The 27475-nt window shown below is 35.2% G+C and overlaps 1 protein-coding gene across 5 annotated transcripts in view; it reads right to left on the reverse strand.

The window, feature by feature from the left end:
- The window catches only part of FER (FER tyrosine kinase), a 155518-nt gene that overhangs the window by 108168 nt on the left and 19875 nt on the right, over nt 1-27475 (reverse strand). For all 5 annotated transcript variants that reach the window (XM_017812659.1, XM_017812661.1, XM_017812662.1 and 2 more), the window contains exons 4-9: nt 24252-24425; nt 21813-21912; nt 9067-9250; nt 7515-7652; nt 6527-6646; nt 807-929 (exon numbers count right to left, since the gene is read on the reverse strand). In XM_017812659.1, the coding sequence (XP_017668148.1) occupies nt 807-929; nt 6527-6646; nt 7515-7652; nt 9067-9250; nt 21813-21912; nt 24252-24425 (839 nt within the window). The remainder of the gene's footprint in view (nt 1-806; nt 930-6526; nt 6647-7514; nt 7653-9066; nt 9251-21812; nt 21913-24251; nt 24426-27475) is intronic.

A 27475-nucleotide genomic window follows, 5' to 3' on the forward strand; every position in this document is an offset into this window, starting at 1 on the left:
ATTGAATGAAGGGTTACCCAAAGGACTTGCTCTCCAATTCACTACTGGTACTGTAAGCTAATATTTATAAGCAAGTTAGTAAGGTTATGACTGATTGCAACAAGAATCAGAAAAATATCATTACAGACAAAATTTCTTTATCTGTTATATTAAGTTCAGTTTAAATGAGGATGTGAATACTTTTTCTAATCAGAGATAGGAAAAAAAGCTAAAGATGTTGCTCAAGAATGGTTCTTTACAATAATGTTTTATTTGTGGTGCCATAAAACATTCACTAATCCCTCATGTTTGCTATTTGTTATGCAGTACTACAGGGTATCATACTACATTCTTTACATTTACAGTTTTGTAAAAAGAAAATGCAATGAAGAATGAACTTAACCTGAAAAGTTCCAAACACATTACTGCATAAGAAAGAGTCTTGCACATGATTCTGAACGTCTTTCACAAAATTACAACTACACAAGGAATTCTGTCAAACAGAGAGGCAATGTGAACTTAGTCAACTTCTTCCGTCAAGTTGAAGTTACAATACTAACCAAAGGTCCAGCTCTTGAGCCATCCCAAAACCATGACAATTATATATTAACTCATGGAGCTGCTCAATTCTTCAATGATTTAGGGTCTGGAGTAGGTAAGGGTTACTGTAGAGATGAGAAATTAACTTATTATTGTTTCTCACAGTAATTGCTACTCACAGAAACAGAACAAGATTAGTGGTGGTTATTTCTTATTTAAGTCTTAGAATGTCATTATAGCCATTTTTTCCCTCAAATTATTATATTTCAAAGTTCATTTCAACTTACTCAGACTTCTTTTCACAAGTTTTAGAGGACTCCTCTATTTTTTTCTCTAGTTCCAATACAAGTTCCTCTTTGCTCAAAAGGGTTTGCTGCGTTTGCATCAGTTCTTCTATTACTGTTTTTAACCTGCAAGATAGAAGTCAAAAACCCATGCTGTGAATACACAAACTGTATACATTTGGGAACATTGTATTTTTTTTTCCTGAAGATGTAAAGAAGCATTATTTTTTAGATTATCTTACTCGGTGCTTGACAGTTTTGAGGTTTTTTCATGGATATACCTTTATATTGTTAATACATATTATTACAGTTCCTCTGTATATATACAAGGTTACATAATGATCTGCTGCCTACAAATTCTCCTATCAAGAAATCTTTTTTCCAGAATGTGTGATGATGGGTTCTGTGAATTAATGCCTTCCTAACATATTGCTAATTTACAAGATGCTTTATGAAAGACGAAAGCCTTCCAACTTCTGAAGTACATGTTAAATAAATACACAGAATCAGTACTTGAGCTGTATTTACCTCTAGAAATAAAAAATAATACAAATTAACACTTCCTGGTTTAAGAGTGATTATATTTTTCTCCACAATTATCCTTTTGAGGTTACAATCTCTGGTAATGGTTAATTCAAAGGAAAGACAAAACTGTACATGAACACTCCATACTAACAGAGAAGGGATTATTACATTTTAAAACCATCACTGACACTTAGTAATCATGCTGGTAATATTTCAATAACAAAAAAATTCAATGAATGTAGAGAAATATTTGCATTCTGAACAATGCAGGTAAATAGTTAACATAATGATGACTTCTAAAATGCATATCAATATTTATATGTTGACTTCAAGAAACTGTTGTCAGAACAATTTTTTAAAAACAAATTAATATGTACACCTTGTTTCCTTCTCAGCATTCATCTATCCCTCTTCAACTATCTTACTCTGCTTCCCCTGTATTTTCAAGCCCAACTTCAATAGAATTACTGAAGTAAAGAGTGGAACAAAAGTAAAATACATATAGTAATTCCACTGCACGTATCTACGGCCCAAAACCACTCTAGGCTGGGGAGTAGAACAGGAGGTCAACTCTCTAAATAGCTAGGAGGCCCATCTCCCTCATGTCCATATATACCAAATTCAACTATTTGATTCTACACATTGAATTAGTTCTCTCCACACTATATATTTTATACAATCTTGATTGCATATGGTCTGTACTCAGACAGTCCCATATCTTATCTTGGAAGACTTAAATAACTAAAAAAAGCCATACAGTGAACAAAAAAAGTTTATTTCCCAAATGACCAAGCTTCTATATGTGTTTATTTTGAGATAAGATAAATATTTAAAGCATTTCCCTCAAAGTAACATCCTCAAAGCTCCCCTTTTCAAAGACATTATTGGTTTCAAGCTACCAAAATTCGTATGCTGAACTTCTCAGAAATTACTGTCTTCTTACATTGGGTCTCCACCTTAATACCAACTAACTTTTTGATTTTAATACTTTGCTAAAAAAAGTAATTACCAATTCTGTAACTGCTTTTTAATCAGCTTTTGAATCAAAATTTTAATCAACATTGCATTGGCGTAAAAATTGATTTACGGGAAGCAGATGTTATATCTCATGATCAAGCACCAATAGTCAAGAAATTAAAACCAAATTAATAAGACTGTTCATCACTGGAAGGTATGAGTACATACATTCAGAAACAACATCTTAAATTTTCACAATTTCAAAAATATCAGATTTTATACTGGAGTATCAGATTGAAACAGAAGGTTGATGTAATTTTTAACGAAACTTCTGAGATATTTTAGGACATTTGTATTTATCTTACAGAAAACAAAACAAAGCAACCATATAAACACTAAACTAAATTGCCTCCTTGTATTCAACATCTATTGCTTAGTTTAAACAATAACTTTCATTCAAACTGGCTAGAACGGACAACACTGCATCTGTCTTGTATCATTTTGGTTGTGGTTTGCCAAAGGAATTTTCTTGTGGCCTTGTATTTGCCTTCTGGATACAATCAGTTTACAAAAGGGTTTCTATTACTAACCAGTTAATCACTATAACCCTTTTGAGTTTTAACAACCACACAATCCCTCTACCGGGAAACCCTCCTTTCATATTTCTCTTGTTATTAGCACCATTCTGCCTCAAATATCTATAAAAATAAATGTTTGAGCTTACAGAACTTGTATTTCAAAAGATTTTTAAACTAATTTGGATATTAATATGCTCACTGATTGACATTTACCTCATTCTGGTTGCCTCGTCTCAGTTTTTAATGCATGCATCTTCAAAGCGTAAACTTTTATTCTGCTACACTTTACAGTATTTCTCAATATTATTCAGTGACAGTCATGAATATTTATCAGGAGACACTATAATTCTCCCATTCCTTAGAAAGGTTAGCTGGTCTTTCAACTACCTCCTTCTGTCAAAATTTTATTCATAAATGTAACCTTACCTAAAAATGTAAAAGCTAGTTTTCTCATCATGTTTCCTTAAAATATGTTGTATTAAAACCTCTAAGCAGTATGCAAAGCTGTCATTTTTCCATTACACACCCAATAAACCAAGAGATGCAACCAAATATTACTGATTACAAATCAATATATATCTTTGAATCTTTTATATGTTCGTGAAATAAATCCACTATGTGTACTTATTATATTTGGTAGATACTGAAGGTAGATAGTGCATAAACATAGTGAGGTAGTATTTTGAAGATCCAAGGCCATGATCTCAATATGAAAGAACAGTCAAATTTCTATTGCTTCATCACATACAGAGTCGATTTTTTTAAAAGTCATCAACTATACATTTCTCTTACTTGAAAACTTCTAGTCATACACAGTTAGTTGATGCAAATACCTGTGGGGTTATTTTGGCTGCAGTGGCTTTAAGGCAAGACTATAAAAACATATATCTAAAACACAGCTAACAAGTTATATGAGTAAAGACAGCTATTGAGAACTAAGCACTTCAGAAAAGGAAGGGTTCCCACCTGCATTTGAAAGAAAAAGGACAAAGAGGATAAGAATAAACAGTTTTTACAGTGCCAGGGGCCAGTGGAGCTTCATAAACAATCTGCACTGCTTAATATGTTCATGATAATTCAAATAAAAGGACAGTTAAAAAGCAAAAAAAGAATGCTGATCTTATAATGTTATTTGAGGTAGGAGGAAGGGTCTGAATGTGAAGAATACAAAAGGATTACTGATACACTGCTAGGGTCAGAAAATCAAACAGAATGATTCTCTAGGATCTGTTAAAAACAAAACAGAGTAAGAATACAGGGAACTTCAGAATGCCTCTCTCTAAACTGTATATCTGGATTCCCTCCACAATTCTGGTCATTTATCTCAAAATCAATATAGTAACCTTGAAAATATGCAAATCAAGATGACAAGCTTGATAAAGCATGAGTAAGTTTCGTGAAAGGACAGCATAAAGCTAAGGATGGCTGTGAAAAAGAGGGCACAGCATAGAAGTTGGACAAAAATGTACAATATCATAGACAGAGAGGAATAGACTGTTCCATTCTCTCCCAAAACAAGCACTTAAAAGACATAAAATGAAACTAAGAAGTAGCAGGTTCATAAAATACGAACTTAACAGCTGGAATACCTGGACCAGAAATTGTATGGACAACAGATACTTGTATATACTGAAACTGACTGGGCAAGTTCATAAAGGAAAAATACCTCTAAGGCTATTAGAAACTATCTCTGTGGCCATTAAAGATAAATACTGCTGCTGTCTCAAAATATTCCTGAGATGAAAATTATGAGACGCTGAGGAAATTTAATTGCACAGTCATTCTGTTTCTGTTCTCCTCTCAAGACTTTTCCCTGTTGGCTAACATAAGGAAGAAGTTTGGTTAGGTAAATCTTTGGTCTGACCTAATACAGTTAAACTCAGAGTCCTAAACCTATACCAGAAAGTGAATGCCTTAAAGACAGCAACACTTAAAAGAGCTATTTGATTCTCAAATTCACAGGACAATTTCCTGTGGATAAATATAAGATTTGCAACAGAACACACTGGAAATTATATTGAAAATGAATATATATATATGTAGGCAAATGTATGTACAGGCATACATTTATAAACACTAATATGAATTTCATCAGAACCATTTATTAGAAAAGCAACATTTTATCTCTTTTATTTAGATATGCTGATGTCTTATTTCTAAACAATGGTATGCAAAAGGCAAGTCGAACAAGATGTTATTTCTCTTTTTGAGCTATGGAAGACAGAATCTTTTAAAAAATTTAATATTTTATTGATAAGGGAGATTGAGTACATATATTTTTCCTGTCACTGTGCAGAAGTACATCAAGATGTACAACATTTACATACTCTAAGCAGGAATAATCTCAATTTAGTAATGATGCAGAATATATTAAAAAGAGAAACCTATTTAAAGAGACTGGGGGGGTTTAATTATCAAGAGATCCTTTCATAAGAAAGATGAAGCTGCTTCGTGACTAAGGAGGCAGATGCTCCATATTAAAAAAGTTATTTCAATACTTATCAAAGGAATAAATTTAGAAAAATAATCAGATTACACAGAAAAAAGAGAGAATGTTTACCAACCTTGAAAAGGAATTAATAAAATACAGAGTTTCTGTTATGTTGAGAAAACACAGTGATTAGAGTAATATGTTCACATTTGAAATGCCTCACTGTTATTAAGATCCAATCTGATTTTGGATTTCAGAAAAACCTCAAAGAAATAGGGATTATAGTTTGATTAAGCAATCAAATTTTAAAAAAAAAAAACAAAAAAACCACAATATATCACTGTTATCTTATTTGCATCAGTTACACTTTCCAAAGGGACAAAATACTTCAAACAAGTCAAACGTGGACTGAAACACAGTAGAGGCAACAAAAAATCATCAACTAATGAAATTCAGAACTTCCCATTTTTAGTGCATGATTGATAGTTGCAATCTCACAAGTGACCACATAGGACCATTTTATGTCAAAAGTTGAGGCTGGTAATATAAGAACATAATCATCTCAGCAGGAGATTTTTTCCCCATAACAAATGATTAAAAGGTGAAGTTGGTAAAAGTAAAGAAAATATTTAACTAGGCGATATATTAACAAAACATATAGAGAGGTAGTTCATCACCCCAAATAGCTAAAAGCTCTGTGAAATGCAATACAACGGTTATATCTGCATTACTATGCTAATGTATTTTAAAGGTTATACAAATGAATAAGAATCTCCTTTGGAAAACAAAAGCAAAACTTACAAAACAAGTGAAATAAATATATTCATGAAAATTTTCTACATGGCAATTTCAATCACTGACTACATCACTCTACTCAATGGTTTCATCAAAATATTTCAGTATTTTTCCCAGAGTAGTGAATGTGGAAAAACTTTTGGGAAGATGAACCAGTACGTTCCCAAGGAGGACTCATGCTAGATTTGGGGCACTGTATATATTACCTGGCAAGGAGAGGAACATACATTAAAAATGCTTTTAGGGGGAACTGGGGAGAAGTATTTTGTGCAAAGGAACAATAAAACTGGCATGGGAAAGAGCCCATAGCCTGAATATACTATTTTTAGAAACTGGACCTTAAAAATGGGGACGCAGCTGTGCATTGATCTGAGTGAGCCTACATATAACACATAACAGCATTTCCAGAGGATAAAGATTTGTAAAGAAAGACTTACATGACTTGTAAACTTTCTGCTGTTAAATTATTCCACATGATCTCATTAGCTTGAAGGTTTTCATTTTCTTCTAGTAATGATGTATCAAACTCTATTTCTTGTTCAGCAACTTCTGATGACCTAATTCAGTAAATAATTGTTATCTTGTCAAAATTAGCATGGGTCTTTGAGTAGATCATAAAGTAAATTGCTGGGTTTTGAAATATTTTACTAACTAGAATATAGTTAAAATTGCATACAAAATAAAAGGATAGCTAGCAACTGGACACATATCCTTTTTCCTTGAATGTTAGGAAATTGTCCTAAAATCTTATGAGATAATAAAATGTAATAAAATTATTTGAATCCAGATCACAACACAGTTGAGGTTCTCAAGGGCTACTAATGTCAACAGGTCCACTCTTAGCTGTTTCTGTCATAAACCCACACATGACAATTATCAATTCACATGTAACAACAAAAAAAGATTATGCAAGAAGTCTTAGGAATATTTCTGCATATACTTATACAGAGTAATAGCCCAATAAATGGGAAATACACTTTGGTTTTAAAGTAAAAACCTCCTTGCATTATCTGCATGCTCTGTGGTCTCAGGCTCAACCTATAATAACTGCAGAGTACACAGAGACACCTAGAGCTGACTTTATACTAGAACAAGTTTAGCCCAGAATGCAAAATGCATGCAAATAAACAATTATGAGTAAATTAGCTCATGTGGAGTCTAGACTGTCATTTATAGTCTGCTGTCAGTACCAAAGTTAGGGATCTTCTCATGTAACTGGAAATTTGTTTTTCTACAATCAGGAATATAAACGGTTCAGCCACCCTTCCATACACGCAAATAGAACAATTTTCAAATTAGGATAAAGTTTTACTAATAACAATGTAAAAGGAACCAAACAGAAGCAAATTCAACTCTGACCACTTAAGCAGAGTTGAAGTTTAATGCAGGGTTTTCTCAGGAAGAAACATGATATGAAAATTATACCTGTGAGTATCTATGAAGTCGTTATACTCAGAGTTAGGGTCTATCTGTTCAACCGAGGTCTGGATCTCTCTATGGACATTCACGATCTCTTCTGTTACAAGACTGGTGATCTCGCTATACTCATCCAAGATCCCTTTTCTGGAGAAGAAAAAAAATTCTAGTGTATAACATGGCACTGAAGGCATAGATGGCATTAAAGATGCTTCAAACTTTCAATTTGCTGTTTCTACAAATTCTTGTTGCAACTGGCTCAAAAGGGAAAAATAAGACAATATATTATTCAAAGAAATAACACATCAACTGAGGCCTTTTCTTTACAGGCTCAGGCTGGCTCTAAGACCATGCTTCTTGTACTGATTTCAGTGCATAGCTAAACCAGAAACTGTAGAAATTAAAAGGAAAAGGAATATATGGAGGTCACTGATGACAGTCTTCTTCACACAGGACTTACCATGCTTGTTATAACCTAAGTAATGATTTTCACGTTCTGACTGACAAAATAACTATATTCTGGCATAAGGCAAAATGGGTAACAGAATAGTGTGCATTTCCTTTAAAAAATGGTTTTACTTCATTGTTTTAACTATCTTTTCTTAATATATTTATATTATGATTTGTCATTCAGACAAAAACATGCATAAATCCCAAGTTAATACATACTTACAAGAAGACAGAAAATCAACCAAGAAGTTTCTGTAAGGAGGTACAAGCCACCAACCTTGTCTTTACCTGCTTCCAAGAGTGGGAACAACCAAGTACTAAACAGAGAGGTGACACTGTGCCACTAGTCTTAATAGCATCCTCCAAACACCTTCCTATTCTCCTTTTAGCCTTCCTTCATAATGTACCTTCATAATTATTCCCTATTTCATTTTTATCTCTGACAAATTTGATAGCTTGCCAGGATCTGGAGCATGGTGAGCTCTCAAGAAACACTGATGAATTTTGGCTAGCCCAGAGGAACATGTAGAGAAAAAAGTATCAATACATTTTTCCTGAACAAGATCTCAAGTTATGTTTTCTCTGCTAAAAAAATTCTGTGATAGGATTTTTTCAATACTTTTTTTTGAGAAGAAAACAGACAAGGGAAGGCATTAAATCTCACCTTGCCTGTGAACATCATGTGTGAAAATGTTACAGAAAATAGTTCATGGAGTGTGATAAAAAGATAATCTAATATCAGCTAAAGTGGTGCCATACTGAAGAGAAAGGGAATCTTTATGAATTACAATGACAACAAAAAAAAGAGGGAAAAAATAATTAGCAATATTAATCTATACTTTTTCAAGTTTAACAAACTAATTCACCTGCAAAATTAGGATTATTAAGCAAGTATGTTTCACACAGAAGGCCACACCAAGCTCTACAACTGAAATCAGCAACTCTTTTGTACACGTAAATGTCAATGTAGTGACAAAAATATTTTTCACATGTTTTTACTCCAGGGTAAACTACAATCACAGCTTCTTATTTTCAAGTAATCCTACAAATTAATTAGAATACTACACATATAAAATTGTACAAGTTAAAAATATATAAGAATACATCTTACAGGGCTTTAATCATTTCTTCTTGCATCTTCTGAAGTGAATCAAGTAACAGAGGAAGCGTAGTATCATAATACTGGTGCTGATGTAATTGTGCTCCTTTCAGTGCCAACACATACTGATTATGCAACATATGAAGCTTCATAGTGGCTTTTTCACACCGATCTTTGGCTTTCTCAGTCTCCTTTCCTAAGAGAAAACAAAACAAGAATACATGTGGTGATTTAAAAGTATACAGACCTTTAGATGACATCCATCTAGTAAATTTATGACACGTTTTCAGCTTTTTCTACAGTAATTTTTTTAAGGTACTTCTCTTAAGAAGGCAAAATCTGACCGTTTTTAGATAATTAGTAAGATCAAATGTCTAAATTTCCTAATTAGTAAACTAAGTTAGAAAAAAGTTATTTTCCCTGAACAGAAATGTGAGAATTCTTTATATAATAGTATATGAAAACCACTATCTATACAAATATAAAAATAATAAAACTATGAAGAATAAAGAAAGGCTGTCATACACATGACTATCTCCAAGCTGTTCTTTTATTTGTCTCAGAGAAAATAAATATTTTTAATAAAGAAAGAGATCTCCTACTATGTCAGATTCATGATTCATTAAAAATCTATTGTTTATTGTGAGCAAACATTCTTATTCCTACATATGATCTAACAAAGCAATGATGCAATGAGCAGCTTTTCTCCTACAACTTTAACATTTCCTTATCACATCGATATCCTGACCAGGAAATTGGCTCTAGTCTCAGCTCTACACTATTAGAGGTCAGCAGTTATCAACTTCATGCTGACAAGACCAGTTTAGTGTTGAACTGCAGATACTTCAAGAGGTCACCTACTCCACTCTTTGCCACAGTAACTGCAAAGCTACGTGGGACATAATATCAGCACTGTTTCCAATACAAATGCAAAACACAGCCCCATGTTAGCTACTGTGAACAAAAGTAACTCTATCCCACCTGTAACCAGAACAGACATATAAGCTTTTACTGACATTCTTGCTGTCTTCTTGATATTATTTATGAAGTAACTCATTACTTTTTCAGGAACTAAAATAATTTTAAATGAATCCTGTATCTGAAAATATCAAGTGCAGAGTCACAACTACCTGCACAGATAAACATATACTAACTAAACCAATCTCATTAAGACCACTACATTTCTTATAAACTTAAAATAATTTATGTAATAAAAAAACACATCTACTTCTTATCACAAAGCAGTTTAGAAAAAAAGAAAATGGAAGCTAAGTGACCAAACAGAGGTTTGAAACCAGACCTTGAAGAGCTGTGTATGAGGAATACACAAAGGACTATGAACTCCAATAAATCAAAATACAGACACACACTGAAGGCACATAAAAAAAAGTTGAGTGAAAAACTTGTAAAACAGTAATAAATGCTCTTTCATATACATTGGAGTCAGCAGCTTGTCAGAAAAAGTAAACTACAGTCACTATGTAAAAGAAGTTGATAGGACAAAAATATCTTTTTTTTTCTTTGTTCACTATGAAGACTTTCACAGGTTTCCAGGCTGAAACATTACTTCATGAAAGAGTCAATGAATCTCCTTGTTCTGAGGTGTCAAAAGGAGAGGTTAGAGAATAAATGAAATAGTAAGACACTATGAGGACTGGATTGTTCTTAGCTTTGGAACTTCAAAATATTACAAATAGTTTTCAGAGGATGAAACAGACACTCAGTGGAGTGCCCCGAGAATATCAGTTGAGCTCTGATAGATAAAGATTATGATGAAAATGCTGTCTGAAGGCAGCAAATATGGGAACCAAATGTGAAAAATTCAAGAAGAAACCTTGAGAGCTACTGATTAAAACTCGAAATGGTAAATTATAGTGTGAATATTTAGGGAGTTGCATATGGGGAAAAAACCTATTCAAACTTAGTAATCTGTTGTAAGATTACTCAATGCACACAGAAATGAGATCTTGGGGCGAGTACAGAAAGAGTGATGGAAATGTTAACTAAGTGTTCAGCTGCTGTTGGATACAATGTTATTTAGCAAAGGAGTATCATTATACCACTGATTAAATCCATCTAAAGTATGCAGTTTGTTGATCTCAAGGATATGTGACACGCAAAGGGTTTAGAGAAGGGCATCAAGCACAAGAAACGCAAGAAACAAGGAATCCAGAAAGAATGACTAAAATGAGGACTCCTGAAGCGCTAGGAGTCTGAGAAGCAATGTGTGAGAGGAGACACACAGTTAAGAGGCCTACACAACCTCTTTCCATGGAAAAACCATATGGCATTATATGGAAATAAAATGCAGTTTGCTAAAAACAAAGACATTCTTCTTCAACTAGCATGTAGATGGTAGCCAACTTATGCAATCTTGGTAAAAGTGATCATAAGCATGAAAAACTTACTGTGGTTTAATAGTGAATGGACAAATGTATGCAAAAAAAAAAAAAGAAAAATCCTGAAAAGGTACTAAGAACTACAGCAGCACCTCTGACTCAGGAACTCCCTAGGTAACAAATTACCATGAAGCTGAGGGAGATTTCTGTCTGTTTGTACCCTTGTATGGCTCTCGAGACACTTGCTACCTCACTGCTGTCAGCTACACTTCAAACATGGATTAACAAAAATCATTTTAAAAGGATATTATATCTGACATTTAATTGAAAACAATCTGACAGCTGACCTAATTTTTGTATGCGGAAGGAACAGTTTTCTTACATTACAGTTTATCTAAGTTACTCTGCACAACAGAGACAAAACACATCTCCAGAGCTGTCACCAGAGAAGTATTTTTCATTTTGGTATGAATGAAACAATTCACTTTCAAAATTTCTGCAGAACTGTTTTGGAGAGATAACATTCTCAAGTCTCTCTTAAAACTTTAGAAAGACATAACAGGTTTTGTCTTCAGCAAACAATCAAAAGTCATGTTTCATGAGCAGATTAATTTTATTTCCTCAAAACAAAACTAAAAATCACACTATTTATTTCTACATTAAATTTAGATCATTTGAAGATGGAAAAAAATAATTTATCAATCAGAATAACATCCCAGAAGTCAGATATGCCCAAATGCACGTCTGACACCTGCACAGCAATGTGAGGGGATGGCACACAATCCCATTTTTGCATCCGCCTTGAGGACTAAATTCCTCCTCTACATACATTATTCCTGAGCAGAACCCCTCAACTAATTTCAGAATATCATAGAGAAGTATCATACACACGCGTTTCTAAATACAGTAGGCTACACTGCCACCCTGGTCATCTTCAGAGTAAAACATACACACTATAAGGTCTTTCTGGAGAGGGAGAGGCACATCAAACATGGGGAAATAACGGAAGGTGACTGAAGAGGGTTTGGAGGGGAAAAGGTCATGTAGCAGTTACAGTATTGGGACTGGATGAAAGAGGAAAGGAAAAGCAGTTGGACGTCAAAGCATCAAGTTTTGCATGCCGTTCCACTGGGAGACACGTTGTCCAGGGGAATCAGGAGAGAGGGGCAAGGTGGCAGCGGAGGGAAATGTGCTGCATTATTTCTTGGGTTTATTCTGTGTTTGGCCATTCCTGCTCAAGCATGCCCTAGGTTAAATAATTCAAAATTACCTCCATATGTTATAGTTCAAGAGCTTAAACCTGCAACTTGTATGTGGCATGTGTTTAAAATACATCCCATATCTGCTTTTAGCTTACCAAAAATCGGCACTTGTGAAATTATGTAATGTACCGTCAGTACAGGCTTCTGACCCATGAACTCCAACAAACCACGTTCAACAGTTAAACTAAACTGAAAATTTACACTGAAGTTATCACAAGCACATAACTAAAGACTTAAAAATACTGTATCCCTTTCAGAAACCTCATTAACAGCTAAATGATCCCATTTTACCATCTGTTTCAAGGTCTAAATTACTTTGCTATACATTATTCCTCAGCAGAACACCTCAACTAATTGCAAAATACATCAAATTATCATATTCATTCAACTTTAAAACAGAGCCTTGGACCTATATTTAATAGAGGGAACATAGTTACAGTATTACTTCCATATCGTAATTTATTTTTTAAAGTAGCAATATGCTACAATATGTACTCTGAGGCAGAGTACACAGTTGTTCTACATGTCAATTAGCACTGAGGAAAACATCCAGTTTCCTTTATCTGTATAATGAATTTCATAAATAGATCTAATTATAATTCTACTGCCATCAGCTGTTGACAAATCTGTTTTATGTTAAAAGAAACTGTATACAATATGTCATGCCATAAACAGTACTGGGAGGCTTGCAAAATTCAGTTATGAAAGTTTTACATTTACATAGAAAAGTATGCTTTTTAAATCATTCTAGACTCTAGTATTTCAATTTCTATTAGATTCTTGTGGCCTAATAATCACCAAGAATAGAAGAACAAAATCTGGATGGGACAACCAACTAAGATGAACTGAGAAAAACTTCAGTTCATAATGTTCACTTCATCTTTTTTTAAATAAGCATCAATACACAGTGCAAATGCCTCAAAGAAACTGTCCTACAGAAAATAAATATTGCGAATACAGAAAGTTTTCATACATATTTTGGATTTAAAAGAAATAATTACGCTGAAGAGTTTTTACGCCCTTACAATTTTTTCTGGTTAGACCTTCAGCCATTCAGAAGCAATGACCAAGTGTTCATAAAACATTCAATAGAGATCATTACAAAAGCTTAGCTCACAACAGATGAACTAAATTTCTAGATTTATAGCTCCTGGCATTGAAACATGACCTTTGGCTTCAGTGCGCAATGAATGCTGTCCAATAACATCCATCTAACAAAGAACATCATTTTACTACACAAGTCCATTTTTTGATGATTAATTTAATTTACTTTCAAAAGGAACCAAAAACACACCTGAAATGACAATAGAGTGCTATATCCCTCCAAAGGAAACACAGTGAGAAACCTTAAATAAGCTAGAACTGTGAAACAGACAAACAATATAAAAATTAGAAGGACAAGCTGAAGATCTACACATGAGTAACAGGAAGGAAGAAAATCTTTATACATAAATAAAACTATGACTAACAATTCCACAGAAACTCTGAGGACTAGAACATATGACAAGAATTCACTAACTCATTCTGTAGTTCTGGAGGTGCAAAAAGCAAATCCACACACATTTCCAGGTATGGGTAAGTATAGGGAAAAATAGTAGAGGCAATGACATAATAAATGTGGGCACCAACGATACAGTACCAAAAGTGACTACAGAGCTCTGGGGGTAGCCATGAAGAGCATGGGAGCCCAAGTTGTGTCCTCCTCAATCCTGACAGTGAAGGGAGAGAGTGCTCAGAGGGCACTGACAGTAGAGGCCCACAAAGGGCTGCTGAACCAGTGCTGTCAACAGGGTTTTGGGTTCTGAAACCATGGAACCCCGTTTGCAGAGCACCATGTGCTTCACAGATAGGAAGCACTTTACTAAGCAGGGTACAACTATTTCACCAGTAACATAGCCCTTGTTAGGAGGGCTTTAAGCTAGGAATGACACGGGAGGGAGAAAGTGACCCACAGTCCTGAGGGAACAATGGAGGAGACTACTAAGGAAAGGGCATTGTGTGGTAAGATGGGAAGGGATCACAAAGAACATGAAACAGGGCTTGAATGGGGCCACCTTCAGCAGGTACAGGTGGGAAAGAAGGTTCCTACAAGGCACCACTGTAGAAAAAGCCCCTAAACCCTCTCCTCAGTGTTCTGGGGTGATACTCAAGTGCCTGTGCATTACCACAGTGTGGTGAATAAATGTGGCGGGTCAGTTATCTGTGTACAGTCGTAGGGCCAGGATATTGTTGGGATTATGGAGGCAGGACTGGAGCTTTGCAAAGGACATTTACAGACTCTTGGGGAAAGACAGACCAGGAAGACAAGGAGAGGGAGCTGCCCTTTACATGAGAGAGGAGCTGGAGTGAATGGAGCTCTGCCTGGGGATGGATGAGGGGCGACAGAAATCTTATGGGTTAGGATTAAAGAGAGGACAACAAGATTCCATGAAAAGCTACGAAGCCTGGCTTCAGAGTTCTCGTAATTTTCTGTATTATAACCTTACTAGTGTACCACAGTATTTGATTTCAGAAAATTTTAAAATGAAAAAAAAGAAAGAGAGGAGAATCAGGGCTTTTGCCTGTTTTTTCTTCGTTTTTTGTTTTTTTCAAAGGAAGTGACAATCCTCCTCGACAAAATATACAGATCTTCAGCATATAGTAATGTTTCAGACAGAAAAAACTTTTCTTTTTTGTTTGCTTTGCAATCTTTTATTTCTGTAAATACTAGCATTAAACTACGAAACTGTCAATGCATATAGTGATCTACACATTTTCCAATGCTTATGATTGCAGTTCTTCAAATAATTTCCCAGAACAGCATCTACCTTTCCATCTACATATTTCTCAGCACTTCCAATAACAGAAGTAATTTCTCAGTATTTTGCTGTCTCCACATTTGTTTATCAATAACAAACTTATGATACAGTCACTTCCTTATTTACTTCAACTTTGGAGACACGTATTTTCACAGAGCATTATTTAATTGTGCCTGGAAAAGAATACCGCATTACATTATTTATTTACATTATGCTACTGAACACATTCTTTATACTTATGAATGAGATAGCCATGGCTTTCAAATAGGTCTTCTTTTAACAACACATTTTTTTAAAACAATAAAATATGTTTACATTAAGGAATTGTAAAGCTTGACTCAACTGATCCCACAGGCTGAAAGCAGAGCAAATACTAGTGGGACCCCAGCATGATCTTTCTCTTAAGTGAATTTTAGTAAGGACTAAGCACTTAAATTACAGTAAATAGTTTTAAAACCTAGATATGACAGAAAAAGGACTACCCTAATATATCAAGCCAATAAAACTATTTATATTCATGTTAACTGATTTCTAATACTGAAGATTATGTTACAACACTTACAGTGAGCTCTTGAGAAAAAAAATTTTTGCCTCCTGCTTTTGGAGGAAACACTTTAATTTCTCCATTTTTTTATAAAGCATTTCCTTATAGTTTGTTCAAGTTCCAGAAAGCCTGTTCCAGGGTTCAACCATACTCTCAATAAAGAAATGTTTCCTAATGGCAAGTCTGAACTTCTCTTGGCCCAGCTTTGAGCCATTCCCATGTGTCCTGCCACTGGATCCTAGGGAAAAGAGTCACAACTGCCCTCTCCACTTCTCAAGAAGCTGCAAAGAGCAATGAGGTCACCCTTCAGCCTCCTTTTCTCCAAGCCAGACAAACCAGAGGCCTCAGCCTCTCCTCATAGGACATGCCTTCCAGCCCCTCTTTCAGCTTGGTTGCCCTCCTCTGGATACATTCAAAAACCCTCATGTCCTTCTTAAATAGTGGGGCCCAGAACTGCTCTCTGGTGCTCCAGGTGAGGCCCCACCAACACGAAATACAGTGGGATTATCCCTTCTGTTGACTGTCTGGCTGTGCTGTGGTTGATGCACCCCAGGATGGGGTCTGACCTCCTGCTGACTGGTGTAGAACCTGCTGTCCACCAGCACCCCAGATGCCCTTCTGCAGGACTGCCCTCCAGGCAGATTTTCCCTTACTTAACCTATTAATGACTTCAAATAATAAATACTTTCCTAGTGGGAAAAAAAAATGTTCATGTGTTCTTAAAGAGTTCACATTTACAGAATACCAGATCTAAACTTACAAGTTAAGAATTAGTTCAGCAAAGTTATCAGCTTAATGTTAGGATAAATAAAAAAACATAGCATAAAAATAGCAAAAATGAATGTGCAATTTTTTCAATTGTTGTCAGATGTTTGAGCTACTAAGCACCTCTACTAAATTCTCTCAGAACTATGAATGCTGGTCTGTGAGAACTGAGGCGAGCACATCCTGCGGCTGCATGTCTATATTAAGTGGAAACAATGTGCCCAAGCTGGTCTCACACTCCATGAGAAGTCACCAAGATCTCTTTGCACTCCCCAGGGTTTCCTGCTCTAGAAGCTTTATTTTACACAGAAAAAACCCGCCCTACACCTTCTAAGTATCAGTAGCATATGAGTTGAAACATTTACAGTAGAGCATTAATTTGAAATCCATGCAGTCTGCTGACCTCTGTGAATAAGACAGACCAGTTCAGCCAGTTCAACCATTTTGTCTTCACAATGTAAGAGTTTCAGTCAAAACTAAGCTCAAAAAATATCCCCCAAGGAGTTTCCCTCATCGTAGAAACAGCTACAAGTGCTGAAAATGTAGCTGTATAATAACAATTTTATAGTTATCTCAGAATGAATGCGCCAGCCACCTAATAAGTATTTTCTGGCCACTCGGCTATTACAAAGAATAGTAGGACAATAATTTGATTTAATGAAAGCTTTTTTAACAGCTCCCTTATTTATAATAGCTGTAGCTTATGCTGTTGTGCAACTTCAGTATGTACCACAGAAGCCACATCAATTCTGAAGTATTAAATCACAGGAGTTGCAGGGACCAAAAAATATTCTTCCAGCAGATGGAACGCTGTATAATGTGCTTGGTATACTGTTAATATTTCTGCTCTCCTCTAAATCACAGTGTTGTCAGGGAACACAAGCCTAGGGAAATCGTGTATAATATTTTGTATGCTGCTGTAGCAGCATAAAATGAAATTATGATACACTAGAATCAATACATTTTTCTTTTACTATTTACTTCAGATCCATTATGCCACATAAGAATGTTGCAACATAGTTTCTACATTCAATCAGTAATTAACTAGAAATAAGAATACAATAAACACCTGTAACAAATATATCTACATGAAAACTGTAATTTTTCCTAAAGATTATTTTGTATTAAAATTCAGTATGAACTTCCCAAATCTACCCTGGCTCTATACCAACTTGCAATATTAACTGCTATAGCAGCAACTGTTTCACATTTAAACATCTAACACCAAAATCAGCTACAAAAATAGATGCTAAGTTTTAAGAATTAATGCTTCCCAATTTTTTAAAAAGATGTAAGGAAAAGAGTAAATTACTGTTTATTATTTCATGTAATCATCATTTCCTTATTTATATAGCAGTAAGTAGTGTTTAAGCAAAAAAATCAGGGACAAAAACATCTAAAAGCCCTATAGACACACACTGAACTATACTTAATAGAGACGCACAATTCTGCAGAAACAAAAATAATTGCAAACAGCAAACTTAACTGGAAGTAGTTACTGATTCAATGAAACAAGATTCAAACTGTAATGGCATATCACACTTGATATTAGCAGTTTTCCTACAGTCTCCATTTTGTATTCTTAACACATTATTTATGAAACTATTCCAAAAGCCTTGTGACTTCTTTAGCCAAACAATGCCTTTTCCTTTTGGCACAAATTTTGGCTCGATGTGTTTTTCTGCAGCAGCAACATCAACATGCCACATTCTAATTACCTTGTTACTCAGCATCATCGATTAGCACAGCATCGTAAACTCAGACTTGTATACACTCTAAGAGTGTTATTTTGGATTGAACATTGTACAATGCTTAAATAATTTTTTTTCCTCATTATCACAGACCCAAAAGATTTCACAAGGCTGTCCATTTTATTATAGAAAAACAATATAATAAGTTTTTACCTTATATTTCACTCCAATGACCCCTGCATGCCCTACGACTCCAACATGGCCTAATGCCTCAATTCTGTAAAAGAACATGCTCTGTGCATTCCCCATACATATTTTGTGGGAGTTTTAAACAAAGCTTTCTAATCCAGAGGCTACTGTAATCAATTTGTCCATAGAGTCCCAAAAACTGAAGTATGCCTCATTAAAGAGGCACTGGACTAGTTCAGCCTGCTGACTTTACACCCTCTCAGCCTGTTTTCTCTTACCATACATGAAAAAACCAAAAGAATGAACAACTGGGAAAAAAAAGTAAAACACTATCAACCAAATGAGTAACACCAACCAGACTGCCTGACACCTGGAGTTTCCATGCCCAAGAAAAACCAACCAGACTGCATTTGTGATTGCCACGGTAATCACTGGTCCAGAAAGGAGCAGCTACGCATGACTAAATGGGGTAAGGGCTAGAATAAACAAGATAAATCAGTCACTTCTGATATGGACAGCATGCACTGGTGCCCACAACAGTGCAGTGCATTCCAGCCTAAAGTGCAGTGGCAGCCAAGGCTCAGTGGTGCACTCTCTGCAACACAACTGTCCCACTGCTTCCTTTGGTGCACAAGCAGAAGCAGCTCTAGCAGAGGGTTCCCTAGAGCATCTTGAGCCAGAATCTCAGACACTTTGATCTTTCTCCAGATCTTGAGAGCACAGTCTTCCATAACAAAGCTCCTGCATCCTTCAGAAAGCAGTTCCCTTTTCCTGACTAAAAAACTATTCAAAATTTTCCACCAGCTGCCTCACCCATTGTGTTAACACAAATAAAACCTGTAACCAACCAGTATCATTATTCAATCCTTAATACTTATTATTTTTTCCAACGGTTCTCTTATAAGGCTTTCAGTAAAAAGTGAAAACACCTGTAACCCTGCTTTAGGGTGTCAAGACATTAATTCAAAGTGATTGTTCACACAGCTGGTGGAAAGTATAACTCAGAGAAATTCAAGTTCACCTGAGAATATTTTCTGACTGCAGAAAATCATAACATTACTTTCCACTGAATAAACTTCGCCAGTCTTCACCCTTTTCAGTTAATATCCTCTGCCATGTATATTTAGCCCAGAAATCTACATCACTTTTAAAAACTCAGCTAGAAAACAGGGAAGCAATTCCCTTCACAAGGTGAAAAACCACCTGTACCTCTTTCACTAGCAGCTCTAGTAAACTCATCCTCTCACTACAAAATGGCTTCGCTATTCCAAAACAAACTGGAAAAAAGTCACTAAATTTCAAAATCACTAAACTTGCAAAATAGAGACACTTCTCAATCATTACTTTGTGTGACTTTCATTCTTCTCCTGCGCACCGGCTCGTACAGGTGTTGCATGAATTTGCAGGTAATTCAGCATGCACAACTCCAGGGGTAAAGGTAAAGCTATATGTCCTAAGGAGTAGTTGTCCCCATCAGCTACAGAGAGGCAAGGCCAGTCACTGCCTTGGAGAGTTGGTTTTCCAGAGGAACAGACTCTCTTGAGAACAGTATTTTACACAAGTGGACCTGGACTGGTTATTTTAACACAATTTTTGCAAGAGCTGGTGACCAGAGACTTTAATCTTTTTTTGTTTAACAAAATGTTTTTCAGCTTATTTTCAATACTTGGTTATGCCCTCCCACTGTTCTGGTAAGCATTTTTCCTTCCATTGTTTCCAGTAATTCTTGAAATCCTGAAAAATTGAACCAGTTTGTATATTAACAAAAGTAGTATTTCTTAATAGCACATAATTCGAATAAGCACTCCTCACTGAATAAAGAATAGCCTGGAATAATGAAGCATTACAATTTTAGGACTTCCTTGACTTTTCACTTCACAAAACATCTGACAACATAAGAGCTCAGAAACGCTATGAAAACACCAGAACTTTAAAAAAAAATTCCAGCAGCTCAGCTAACCTGCAGCTGATACACAAACTGTAGTAGCTCATCAACTACATAAGTATTTGTAAACAGGAACAAGGCCTGGGATTTAACAGGAGAGAAGCAATTCTGCAACTTTTGGGAGAAAAACCTGCAATATATTTAAGGATGTCAGTGTTTGTCAAAACAGATTTACACTTAAGATTTTAGGGGAAGTGAAATTAGGTACGGATTATAATAAGACAAACACTAAATAGAAGCCTGAAAGACAAGGTCAAAGAAAACCACAGGACATGTCTTAAAAATAGTTTATGTTTGCTGTTTATCTAAAGAAACATTAATTCAGTTAATCAAAACCACATCAAAACATCACAGCTGCTGATAGCCAAAACACTCTTTTATTTCAGTGGGAAAGTCTGATGCTTCAGGAATGGAGAATGACCAGACTTTTAACAGGAAGACAAAATAAGACAGGATAAAAATAACATATTAATATCAGTGCACTCTATTAAATTTTCCATTTTACATACTATATATCCCCATGTTAAGTAGTTACCTGGGAATAAACCAAGCAACAAAATTAAAGTTACATGTAGAAGACAGGGAACTGGATGAAATGAACAGCTGAATATGCATTTACATCTTTAAGTAAATATGAATATCAGTAAAAGAAAAGAAAAGGCAGCTGAACAGTGCTTAAAATAACTTCTCTTTTCCCCTGCTGTTGTCATTACATTCACATATCAGCTACCACTCCAAATTTTAGACAAATTTGGAAAGAAACAGTCTTTCTCTCCACAGTGATAGTTACTATAATTATACTACAACAGAACCAAGGACATTAACTGTTATTTAGGCAGTCATACAAAAACTTAAAGATGGATCTTGGAAATATACTGCCGTTTAATTAATTTTCACTAAAGAAAAAAAATATCTTAGAAGGACACATAATATTTCAATACATAATGGAACAAAGGCCCTCCTTTATCTAACTATTCAAGTACAATTCAACAGGAACCAAAGTCCATGCAGATTGGACACATCATTCCCTAAAAAAAAATCTCAGTGTGCAAATGACTTATTTTCCTCTTTTACATGAGGCTGGCAAAGGTCTGATCTGTTATACTCACAAGAACTGACTGTAACCAAGTTACTCAATATAAAAAAACAACCCTGTTACATTGTACGAGTTTTAGCAGGTTCGAAAAAGGTACTAATAAATAGACAAAATTAACTCAAGTCATACCTTTAGCCACAGCTTCTTTATACTTTTCTTTGGCAGAATTTACTTCTTTTATTAGTTGTCTATAGCTAGATTTTAGTTTCTCTAGTTCTGTCTTTGTGACCTTTAAGAAAACAGAAATATAAAAAGCATTAAAAATACTTATTCTTAACATATAAAATAACTCTTAACATTAGTGAAGGAGAATTAACAAGATTCATTATCCAAAATAAGGATGCTACCACTTTCCATTGGCTTGACATAATACTAATAGGATATTACATGGTGCAATTACACGGTGCAAGTTACATGTTGCAAATTACACAGTGAAAAATCAAAATCACTAAATGCATGGAATTAAATAAGAGGGCTGAAACAGAGATCCCCATCCACATCAGAGTAATTAAAAATATGTTTAGGAAACCCAGCTAATCATAAACAGTATTCCAGTTCAATTACAAGAGAAAAAAAACATCAAAAAGATGCTTAACAAATCATAGTACATTAACAGGTCCTATGCATAGGAAGGATACCCTTTAGTACCTAAAAAAAAAAGAGTAAAATAGAAGAATTTTTAGACATTACACTTCATAACAAAAGACTAAGGAACAGCAACTACTCACGAACCACTTTATCAATTGTAAAACTTAAAACCTTAAAAAGGAAAACCAAAAGAAGGATACAAGTCCTATTATATTTGTGTAAAAGACACAGTATTTTACTGTCCTTAAGAATTTTCCCAAAAGGATTCCTCATTGTAGAGATGTCTAGAACAAGAAAGGATCACACATACGAATTTCACCTAACCACTTTTTTCTGCCAGCATATCCTAAACATAGGAACTACACAGACACTGATGTTTAGACAGTTTGGATACTGTCCTGGGAAACAACAGGTATTTTACCTCTGTGCATAACAAAAGTAAAAATAGTACCACAGAACATGTGAAGTATTTTGCATTTCAGGGAATCATTCTGTAAGTGCTCAAGGTACACAAAACCTTTGAATAAACAATGTCAGCTAACAATGGGAGAACATATCATATCTAACCAGAATGCTATTCAAATGTTTCTTGGGAAAATCAGGGAAGGAAAAATAAAACCAAACCCAAAAAAACTCAAACCAAAAAAACAACACAAGCTTATTAATCAGGATCCAAAATATTTTCATGGCTATGCAGCCTAGAATTAAATAGAGTCAATATGGTTTGTAAATAAACATTTAGTGAGTGCTCAATATGCACTATATTGTTTGGAAAAGCCTTACTTAAAAGACAGTTTTTTTAGAGACTTTATTAGAGTTTAACCTATTAACAGAAAAAAAAACCATTTTGCATAGTCTTTTTTAAAAGTATACCTGAGTTTCCAAAAATCTTCCTCCATTCAGCCTCTCTTTCTTATATTTCTTTTTCTATTTCTGCAATTCTCTATAACTTCTATTATTTCTAATGTGTTCTACCAGTTTTTCTCTCCTCTTCCATCCTGACTATTTTCAGATCCACCAATCCATAAGTAGCACCACGGCATTATTTGGCTTGGAAACTTTATCAGATAATGGCAGCCTACTGACCGTGCATCAAAAGAGATGTAGTAGTCCCCACAGTCACTACCTGGGGAAGATGTCAGAATTGTAGCATTTTATGGAAGTAGTCTTATTACAGAAAATATATTTAACTTAATATATGTTTAGTTTAAACACAGATTTAATTTCTTCTTATAAATGGCCCAAGAATCTTATACTCATCAGTCCATGTCAATTGCGCTGCATTACTCACGTTACATTTTAATTATGCCACTCCAAAGCCCAAATTCTCTGGGAAGAAAGAAGAAACAGTGCTTTTCCTTCTCTCTGCAGACCTTTCACACTATCAATATGATTTTTGACATTTGCAGCTAAACTTCCCCCAGAGCATCTGAATGAAACTGTGATTTCTGTCAGCTTTACTGAGTAGATACAGTGCTTTCAACATAAGCAGAACAACTGACAAGCCATGGAAAAGGCCTGAAGAGCTTCATCAGCAGCCTCGATGTTTGGCTTATACTTGATTTATAGTTTAGAATACGGACTAGAATCCTGTCACCACCCAAAACAGTCTGGACTGTAAAGAGCACTCATTAACCAAAGTTTACAGTGCCCTGGTTCCAGGACTGTCAAGAGTGGAATGAGAAAAAGAGGAGAGATGGAGTAGAGAAGCATCATGCAGAATAATTTTCTACTGGAACAAGAGCATTTCCAGTGCTATCTGTCCACAGAAATTTATATAGAAGAAATCTCTGCCTTGTCAGCAGGCAGGAGAAAAAAAATGTAGGGAAATTATTAAAATTTAAACCAAGCATTGTACATATCACACATTACTACTTTTACCATAGCACAAACAAAAACAAAAAACCTAAAAAAATCCACTCACAATTTATCGCTTTTTAAACATACATAAATTTTACAAAGCACAGCTGAATAAAATACCTTGTACATCTCTGCTTCAATTTGTTGGTGAACACCCACGAAACTCTTCTTAACTTGCTGCTTATCTTTGATCATCATTGTAAGCCTATGCAAAGGCCCAGAATTAAGATCCTCTGCATGCGTCTTCATTATTTTGCTCAGCTGTTCTGTTTGTTGTACCACGAGCAGCCATGACTATTAAAAAAAGCCAGAACAGAAAAGCACTTACTTATTTCAGCTTACAATTAATCAAACAATTAACATGAACTGTGGGAAAAGATAGATCACTTTTTGAAACAATTTGGAAAAAAAATCTTAAACTTATCCAAATGCATTTGAGATCCTCCTGCAAAATCATGCCTCAAACTTACTCATAAAATCATAAAAAAGCAGCAGGGACAAAAATACAATACTGTATGTTCACCCTTCAGTCCTAGTACTTCTGAACACCAAAGAAAGCATTACAGCCTTTTTCTTTAAATACATTCTTGACACCCCTGACAGCCATGTTCCCATGTTCTTTGTTCTCCTGTTTCCCAGCCACAGTTACTCTGCCCAAGCTGGCTTCTCTGCCCTTGTCCAAATACCTCACAGTAATATGCGTTTGAGCGGTTAGGGTTTAAGAGGATACCATCATGTCAGCTGCTTCTTGAAGCTGACAGCATCAGTTAGGCTGCCAGTGCCACATACAAGGTGCTAAACAGACAAAATACTCATCTGTTACAGTGACCCAACATCTTTCTGTACCCTTACTTGGACTGGACTCTCTGTCAGTCAGTTTTCAGGCCAGAGTAATGTGTTGTATGTGACTGAATACAGATACACATCTACAGATAACACAAACATGAAATTAAACTTCAGTTCAAACAAAAGCCTAATATACTAGTTTTACTAGCATTTATCTTACCTTACCTCTTGCTGAAACAGGAATCAACCTTAGATCAAAACCTTGGAAAATTAATTTGTTCCCTTACATCCCATATATAAACATATATACATAATATTTCCATCTCCATATGAAAATACTGCAACACAAACTGGGTTCTGGAGAACTAAACAAAAGACAACTAACTCCCTTTTATATTGAACCATCTTTAACATTTCCTTAGCTTGTAAATATCTCACAGATTGGCACAGAGCTCTCTAGACTGTGGTGTTGTAAAACATCACAGCCTAAAGCTTCCCAGCTACGGCTGAAAACCATTTCACCTCTCCATTACAGAACACTTTCCAAATGACAGAGGAGCCACACTGCAAAGCTGCAGAGGAAAAAAACATAATTAAACACCTGTCTGAGAGGACTGGGCATTGTAGTTATAGAAGAGATCACAAAAGTGCTCTCAGAGGTGAAAATGTAGTCAGTCCTCCATTTTCTTTAAGGTTGATTTATTATTGATGAGACATGTACTGTTTTAATCCACCCTGAAAAATCACAGCAAAAGCATTTTTTAACAGTACTCAGCTTACAATTCACCAAATGAGCCTTAGTAAGTCAGAAACATAGCAAAAACTTCCCTTTCCATTAAAAACTTTCCTGTTCTTTACATCCCTCTTTCCATCAGGAAAAGATGAAACCAATGTTTCCAGGAGAAAATATCAGTTAAGCCAGATTTCTGTGCTTTGTATGATTATATTTTACTATTTTAAACTGGGAAAAGTAAAAATGAAAATGCTTCAAAAATTGAAATTTTTATGGGACAGAAAAGTAGCTGGGTGGGGACAGCAGAAAAGGTAAAGCATTTCCTTCCACAAAAAATAACCACAATCCATCAAATGCAATAAAACACAACATTGTTTGGTTTAACAGTATTTTTTAGACATACACACACACAAAAGAGCTGTTGGGACAGCTTGGTATTTGGTTTTGATGCCACATAATACTAAAACTTTAATATACAGGTATTTTACATCTTAGGAGATATAAGATACTAGATTTATGTCCCATCATGTTTGTATCATACTTTTATTCTGTAAAATGTCAGGAAGAGAGAAAAAGTATCCTGAACTAGTAAAACAAATTAAATTAGAATGGGATGAGTAAATTAATCAATAATTCAGACATTTTAACTGACAAAGCCAGTAAGACAATGTGTCACTACACAACTTTAAAATTCAAGGTGTCAGTGAAATTTTAAGGCAAGCCCACACAGAAGATCTGTCAGTAGTATATGAATAATTTTGCTGTTGTATAGAGATGTAGAAAGTGAAAATGGCATCTCCTTAAGAGACAAAAAAAAAAAAAAAAGAAAAAAGGAAGAAAAATAATGCTGAACAACTTGAGTGCCTATGTCCAAAACAAAATTTCAAAATGTTGCACACAGGCCTCTTTTCAAGCCAAAAAGAACACAGCTAAAGTGAGACCTTCAGCTTTTCTAAAGTTATTTGCTCATAGGAAGTGTCCATGTCACTAACATGAATCATCCTAGACTGAGCTAGCTACATGAAGGCTAAGAGTTGTTTATACCTTATAATGCTAATTACTCTGATGACAATTCTCCTTTACTCTTCCAGCCCTCATCTGCTATGTTTCATTGCCTAAAAGAATTGCAAGACAGTTTGGGCAGCACTAAGGGCACTAAGAGCAATTCTACTGGGGCAGCAATAGCAAGATGAGTCATATCACCAACAATTCTATATAAAACTTTGGGATCTAACAGGAGAAAGCTTGAAGGAAATACACGACATCTGCCAATCTTAGGCTAATGAAAATGCTTTAATATTTATTTACTGAAATCATCACAACTTCAATAGCAATATCTATAACAAACCCTGTGTAAGAAACATAATTGGGTAACAAGCATTTCAGATATACCACCAAAATACAGAGACAAGGGAAAAAACGCAGTATTTCAACTGACAAGGCAATAATTATTGTGGGAGAGGGAGGCAATAACAGAATGTTACAGATAAACACTGTGCAGTGCTACTTTTGGGGCAGCTGAAGCAGCCCAGCTATATCAGCACAGCTTTCAACTCACGCACTCTGTCACTTTAATCCAGTATAAATCATCCTGCTGCACAAGGAGCAGTCCTGTTCCTCATGCTACGCCAGTGCTAGTATTCAAGCAGCCGCCCCATAAGCCCACTACATAAAAACAGTTTTGTCTAAAATTTAACTTGACTCAAAAAGGGTGTTTTCCTGCAGAAAGATCAGGATTCACGCCAGGCTGAAGGGACTGTGTAACCACTGCTACAGCACAAGGGCCAAGAATTGTGTAAGCCATTAAAACAGAATAGTTTTTTCT

The sequence above is a fragment of the Lepidothrix coronata genome, unplaced genomic scaffold (assembly GCF_001604755.1).
Source record: "Lepidothrix coronata isolate B3197 unplaced genomic scaffold, Lepidothrix_coronata-1.0 Scaffold37, whole genome shotgun sequence".
NCBI lineage: Eukaryota > Metazoa > Chordata > Aves > Passeriformes > Pipridae > Lepidothrix > Lepidothrix coronata.